Genomic DNA, 7,041 nt, shown 5'->3' with positions numbered 1-7,041 from the left:
CAGTGGTCTTTGCATACCTCTTCCTGCGGAGCCCTCCTGTCTTGGGGCAGATGGTTTTCCCTCTGTGCAGGAAAGAGTCCAGGCTTTGGATGCGGTCCTTGGCAGGCAGCTCCATCACGAGGGACATGTCTGGAGCGAGAAAGGGCATTGCCTGGCCAAGCCAGGGCTGCTGCTTGCGTGACCCAGACATGCAGTAGCAGCCGGTTTCACAGTGCTCTGACTCAGACATAGCCAAATTCCCGTTTACAGGAATGGGAAGGGGGCCCTGCCCTGGCTGAGGGGCAAAATGTGTGTCCTTAAGGCGCAAACAGAAATGCCTTGGGGAGTGGGAGCATTCAGAATTGAGTCAGTAGGTTGCTGAGCTGCAGAGGGGCAGTTGCTTGCTCCAACCTTTGAATGGCTTGAGAGCAGCAACAAGAGCAGCCACGGAGCTGCTGCTGTCCTGTGCTGTCGGGTGCTGTGATACCAGCCCCAGGGAATGGGCCATGTGGTTCTGCCATGGTTTGGTGCTGTTCTGGCTTTAATCTAACCCAGGGAGCTGCTTGTCCTCTGTTTCTCCCAGGTTTTTAAGCAGGAGATGACTAATGCCTTGGCTCTTTCAATGAACATTTACGTAGAGAGAGGAAAGAAAGACTAAACCAGCATGTCTCCCACCCACAGAATCCGATAATAAGTAGCATTTAGAGCGCTCTGGCTTTCATTGCGCTCTGCAAGCATTCACTAACTTGCTGGCACAGGGTGTCAAAGGCTCAGGGTCGCTTTTGGGGACCTGTGTTGGTTTTGAGTTGAGGCAGATATTTTTGTAGCAGCAGCGTTTCAGGCAGAGAGGAGGGTGATCAGGTCTCATTCTTTTGATGTCAGCTGATTGCTGCAGGGATCTGAAAGGCATCCAGCCTTCCTGCCCCCCTCCTTCTCTGCTCCCTGCTTCTGCCAGTGTGAATGCGACACCAAGGACACCTCTGCTTTCTAAATGGAGTCCAAGCATCCTCGGATTCACATGATGTAAGTGACCTGACACGACCCTGTTGCCTCCTCTCTTGGACAGATATTTCTCTGGGACCCAGCCACTGGCAGTCAGATCGGCCGGGTGCTCTCTGGCCACTCCAAATGGATCACGTGTCTGTGCTGGGAACCGCTCCACATGTAAGTGAAGGGCCAGCCCAGCCCTTCCCTTTTACTCATATGGAAAAGAGCAGCCTGACCTGAAGAGCACTGCTCCTGTTCGCCTTTCTCCTGTTCCAGAAGAAGGGCTGTGTGCAGGAGAACAGCCCCAAGGGTGGGCCAGGAAAAACGTGTTTATGTCAGAGCCAGGAGTCCCAGCTGCTGCTCATAGTCCCATAAGGTTGTTGGGAAGTCACTGCCGGGCTGTGCCTCTTTTCCCTTGTATAGATACACCTGCCTATGGAAAACAGTGCTTGTATGGTGCTGGATGAACATTTGATCTGCTGAGCTGGGAGCAGGAAAGCTACCCGTGTGATGCCCAAGTTCAGGCTCTGCAGAGTGCTCCCTGTCGCTCTCCTGCATCCTGGTTGCCTCTGTCATCTTGTTTATTTATCATGAGGGCTGATTAACTGTGCAACCCCCTTATCCCTTTATTCAGCTAAAGCTCTGTCTAGGAGAGATGGGTGGAGGGGGCCAGTCGTATCCCATAATCAAAGACATGATAGAAATAAATAAATAAATAGAGAAAGAGCCCCTTCAGAGCAGAGCCATGCAAATTGAATTTGCCAGTAGGAAACTCCAGCTATTTGTAAACAGTTAACTGAATTAGCAAAAACTGATTATAAAGAAAGAGGAGGAAATGGAGAGAAGGGAGATGACCCTGCCAGGGCTCCGTGTCTCATTCTCCAGCCAGCTGTGCTCCCTGCTCAGTTGCTGTGCAGCAGGAGGGGCCATGCTCTTCCTCACTGCTGCTGGTGCCAGGGACCACTTCGATGTTAAAACCGCGCTGAGTGTTAAAGATGTTGTGCAAAGGACAGGACAGAGGCTGTGGCTTCTTCCTCTCTCCTTGCAGGGTTGTGGCCAGCTGCTTCCAGATGTGTTAGATTTGCCCCCCTGAGCCACGTGGATGGACTTTGCTGCTTTCAGCCCTGCCAGCACAGCGTCATTCTGTGTCCACAGGCTGGAATGTTTCCTGCTGTAAGCAAAGCATGGCATAGGCAGGGTAGCATTCAGTGTGTTCCCATTGCTGCCCATCTGCATTGATCCCCCTGCTCAGGGCTCTCCCCAGCCAGTGCCCAGGAAGGTGCCAGTTTGTGGTCCCCTCATTAGCCAATGGGCTAACGCTCTGGAAACAAGGTTATTGCCCAGGTCTCAGGTGCCGGGTTTACCCTGATTGATGCCTCCAGTGTGCAGCCCAGTCAATTTGGAGGGAAGCATTTTTCTACCTCTCCCCTGCCTTGCGGGATCTTGTTCTCTAGGTCAGCATTCTGCCCCTACCCAGCCTCTCCCTGATCTTAAGCCAAAAGAGAAAGTTGTCTTTTACTGACTTCTGGACTCTTAAATCCTCTGGGGCTGATGGTGGAGAACCTGTGTGCACTGCACAAATGGATTTGATCTTTCTTTCAAGAAACCCGGAGTGCCGCTACCTGGCAAGTGCCTCCAAGGATGGCAGCATCCGCATCTGGGACACACTGATGGGCAGGTGTGACAAGATCCTCACGAGCCACACGCAGTCGGTGACATGTGTGAAGTGGGGAGGTGATGGCTTGCTTTACTCCTCTTCCCAGGACAGGACCATCAAAGTCTGGAGGAGCCAGGACGTAAGTGAGGCAGGCAGTCCTGGAGCTGGACACACTGTATTGTAGCTTTATCTGCTTTTCCTGGCACAGCTTGTGCCCCGAAAATGGAGGTGCAGATTGGGTGCTGTATCCCCTTAACCTGTCACAACCTGTTGCTTGAAACCATTTGGAAGGGTAGCTGTTGTGCAGTGTTTTCATCCCTAGAAGTATAAAATGGGGCTAAAAGCTAGAAATATCCCTGAGTGACCTGTGCTGGTGGGTGCCTTGCAAGGCCCTGAAGGAAACTGGTTCCTGAAGCTCAACAGTGACATTCCTACCTGCTAAGGTTACAGTCCTGCCTGCAGCTTGGGGTTTGGAAAGTTTAGGGTTGGTCCTTGCAGCCCAGTGGGTTTGGAGGATGCTGCCCGGTCTGGCTCTGTCCTGCCCATCCCTCTGAGCGGTGGTTTTGTTTGCAGGGGGTCCTCTGCCGCACCTTGCAGGGCCACGCTCACTGGGTGAACACCATGGCCCTTAGCACTGACTACGTGCTGCGCACGGGGGCCTTTGAACCTGCTGAGGCCACCATCAACCCACAGGATGTACGTGGCTCCTGTAAGTGCAGCTCCTGCCTTGTGGGCGGGGGGAAGTGGTGAGGAGGATACAGAAGAGACCTGATGTCTCTTCTTAATGCTGCCACAAGCCAAAGCAATCTTGAGAGATGGGAACAGGTCCTGTGCTGGTGACAGCGATGGTCTTCCTGGCCCATGCACAGGGTCGAGCAGTCTGGGGGATGGAAGGCCACTCTGTTTTCAAGGGTTTTTGCTCCCACTGTTGCCCTTGGCAAAGAGAATGTGAGTGACCAATCACACAGTGTGCTTGGCCCACAGAGGCAGGATTGGAATTGGCATCACAGGGTTATAAAGTTTCTTTTCACCTAAGGGTTGCAAATCTCTCTTTTCCCCCATGTGCCTCTTTTAGTGGCAGAACTGAAGGACAAGGCACAGCAGAGGTATGACCAAGTCAGGGTAAGTCCCTTTTGTCCCTACTGTCATTTCTAACACTATTACTTGTGGAAGCAGTAAACATGCACAGTTGGCTGTTGACTCCAATGCTTATGTGCTTGAAGGTCTCCATGCCTGGCTTGTACAAGACTCGGGCTCTTTCATCCCTTTCTCAGGGCCAAGAACCAGAAAGGCTAGTCTCGGGGTCAGATGATTTCACACTGTTTCTTTGGAGACCAGCAGAAGACAAGAAGCCACTGGAGAGAATGACAGGCCACCAGGCTCTCATTAACCAAGTCCTCTTCTCACCAGACACCAGGATAATAGCTAGTGCTTCCTTCGACAAGTCCATAAAGCTCTGGGATGGCAGGACAGGAAAGTGAGTTGGTTTGTTCTGTTACAGAGGTGGTACTTGTGTGGGGTCTATGTGTAACGTGCAGGTCGGATCTTTAGGGCAGGCGCAGCTGCGGTTGGATGGGATGTTCCACTCGGCTGATCTCCTGAAGACATGTGTGTTGCACACTGCAGACTGACCCAGTTTACACAGTTCCTGTGCCAGAAAACAGCTTGTTCTGGACAATGCAAATTCTTGTTGATACAAGTGGTGCTGTTGGTGTTTGGATGCTCCTACTAGCATCCAAAGTAGTCCAGCTTTTTACCTTCAGCTAGAGTATTGATGAGCTGTTTGGGGCAGCCTTTCCTGTAAATCAGTCTTTATTCTGATGGGTTTGTGTTTCATGTGAGTAATTTTAATGGTCCTCCTAAATCCAGATTGCTCAGCCAGAGAGAGGAAGGACACATCTGTACAGCAAGGCTGTAGTGTTGTCTGCTGGATAAGGGATTCCTGACAGAAGAGTTGAGATGAAGAGCCATCTAGGAGGCTCTGAGCCCATCTGGGATGGTTTTTAGACAGACTGAACCACCTATGGACTCTCTATAGCAATTGACTGCCTTGTGCATGCTGGTTTGGGGTGTGCTGGGCATCCCATGACTCTGCTTGCTTGGCAGAGAAGAAACATGAAGGCTGGGCAAGGGCTGGTTTGGAACAAACCCAGCTGCCTCCTCCTCTGACAGCCTCTTCCTGCCTTCTCCACACCAGGTACCTGACATCGCTGCGAGGGCATGTCTCAGCTGTGTATCAGATCGCCTGGTCAGCCGACAGCCGCTTGCTGGTGAGCGGGAGCAGTGACAGCACGCTCAAGGTCTGGGATGCCAAGATGAAGAAACTGGCCATTGATCTTCCTGGCCATGCAGATGAGGTAAGGTGTAGGGCTGAGGCGTTTGAGAGGGGCAGGAATGACCCGTCCTTCCAGCAGAGGTAACACTGTCCTTGTCTAATACTAGGTGTATGCAACGGATTGGAGCCCGGATGGACAGAGGGTAGCAAGTGGAGGGAAGGACAAGTGTTTGCGGATGTAAGTAACCTGTTGTCTGTCCGTAGAAGATGTTGCAGGTACTCCATGTGTCCTTCAGAGATGCAGTCTCCTTGCAGAGACCTGTGTGGTTAGGGCACGATCTCTCTTTGCAGTGAGCAGAACACAGGGCCAAATTCCAGCCTGGAGACCTGACCTCCCTGAGGGCAGGAACTGCTGCTCTCCCCTGGGAGATGACTAGAAAGCAGAGTCCCTCCAGCTGAGCAGTCAGTGGTGAAATTTGACTCTCATGTCTGTTTTGGCTCCTGGAGAGGGGAAGGAACAGTTGTACCAGTTGGTCAGACCCTTCATTTCTCACCTTCCTCCCGTCTCGCGGTTATGCAGACAGACAAATTCCTGTGAGCTGGTTGCCATTTGACCATGGCTGATAAAGGAACCCAGGCACCTGCTGTGCTGATGAAGGAACCCAGTACCTGCTCACCATGTGGCAGTGCTGGTGCTGGACCACAGCGATACAACAGCTCTTTCTGTTTGCAGATGGCGTCGCTAGGAGCGGTGACACAAAGCTGCGGTCCCATCCTAAGCTGGGCTGCCCTTGGTGCAGGCTGGGAGATCCACAAGGTGATGGATGACAGAGGCTGACCCGAGCACGACTCCCCATTCCTGTTGGCTACTCTTCCTCACGGACTCTTTCCTTATATTTATTTAAGGAAATTTTAATTCTAGTTCTCATTAAGAGCTGTGTTTTGCAGGATGATTTCCTCTGAGCATTACAGGAGGGATATCTCATCTGACTCCATCTCAACTGGCTTTTTATTGAAATTTCATGTTTACGGTAGCCTGCTGCCTTGAAAGCCACGAGCAAAGGGTGGGGATGGCTCCTGCCCCTTCTCACTCTGAAGAATCCTGCATAGAAAAAGCTTTTAGTGCAACAGACAGGGTTGTCCTTGTGCGACCTTCAGAGAGGGAGAAAGGAAGGGGAAAATTCAGCACATCATTACGTTGCAGAATTGTGCTCAGCTGCATGCCTGGGACAAAGATCTGCTGAGAATAACGTCTTTAAGGCTTCCCGTTATTCCAGTAAGGTTTTGCCTTTCCATAGCTCATTTCCCTGTGGGCTGTGCTGAGCATTATCTGTTAGTGATCCTCTGCATCCACAGGAGAGAACTCATTCACTTGTGCTCAGGGTGCAACAGGTATGAACTTCAAATGACTGATGGAACTGTGCTGAGTTTTCAGGGCTCAGTGACTCTTGGAAATGGGAAAATGAGACACTTGTGCCTCTAGATAGGGAAGAGAGTGCCTGTTTCCCATCCACTGCCAGCTTGAGGGGAAGGAAGGAAGGGGTGAGGAAGGGGAAGAATTGAGCAGACATTTTGGGTGGCCGTTGTCCCTTGCCCTGGATACGTGCTGGCAGCAGGGCTCGACTGTCACAGTAAATGGCAAAACCTCCATTGCACAGAGTTGGCTCCTTCTGGAATTTCTCGAGGACATTTACTTGCCCGGTGGGTGAGAGGGATTCATACTGTCAGATATGTATTTGTAAGCTTGCTTTTGAGCCTTTTTTTAAGTCAGTTTAGGCTTCCAATAATCATGAGGTGAATAGACCTGATTTAGTGTTTATTTCCAGTGTTATTACTTGCAAAACAGTAAAAATCAAGATGTGGTTATTGAAGAGTAGAAATTATATTGTCAGATTAGGTGCAGCAAGCTAGCATGAAGGTTAAGACGTTCTCCATAGCCCTCATACTGCAGTTGCTACTCAGTGATTACTACAGCTTGGAACAGGAGTATGGCTTTCATGCTTCCCAGCTGCAGAAGATGCATCCTGCTGGTAGAATTGCTTTGGAGAATTAAGAAAGGATGGTGCAGTAATGTCCGTTTGCTTCTCTGCAGTTGTTCAGTTGAACAAAAGACTCGAACAAAGGGTTAAATCTTTAATATGAC

General features: G+C 50.9%; 1 protein-coding gene across 1 annotated transcript in view; it reads left to right on the top strand.

Moving 5' to 3' along the window:
- Positions 1-5,140, top strand: part of NLE1 (notchless homolog 1 (Drosophila)) — a gene marked incomplete at its 5' end in the record, with an annotated part of 6,307 nt that extends 1,167 nt beyond the window's left edge. The window contains 7 exons of the mRNA XM_010016640.1: positions 1,046-1,143; positions 2,570-2,762; positions 3,197-3,332; positions 3,699-3,745; positions 3,898-4,100; positions 4,821-4,980; positions 5,066-5,140. Coding sequence (XP_010014942.1) covers positions 1,046-1,143; positions 2,570-2,762; positions 3,197-3,332; positions 3,699-3,745; positions 3,898-4,100; positions 4,821-4,980; positions 5,066-5,140 — 912 coding nt within the window. The remainder of the gene's footprint in view (positions 1-1,045; positions 1,144-2,569; positions 2,763-3,196; positions 3,333-3,698; positions 3,746-3,897; positions 4,101-4,820; positions 4,981-5,065) is intronic.
- Positions 5,141-7,041: the final 1,901 nt, after the last annotated feature.

The sequence above is a fragment of the Nestor notabilis genome, unplaced genomic scaffold, assembly GCF_000696875.1.
Source record: "Nestor notabilis isolate BGI_N333 unplaced genomic scaffold, ASM69687v1 scaffold33066, whole genome shotgun sequence".
Lineage (NCBI taxonomy): Eukaryota > Metazoa > Chordata > Aves > Psittaciformes > Psittacidae > Nestor > Nestor notabilis.
This window is presented reverse-complemented; position numbering and strand designations above follow the sequence as displayed.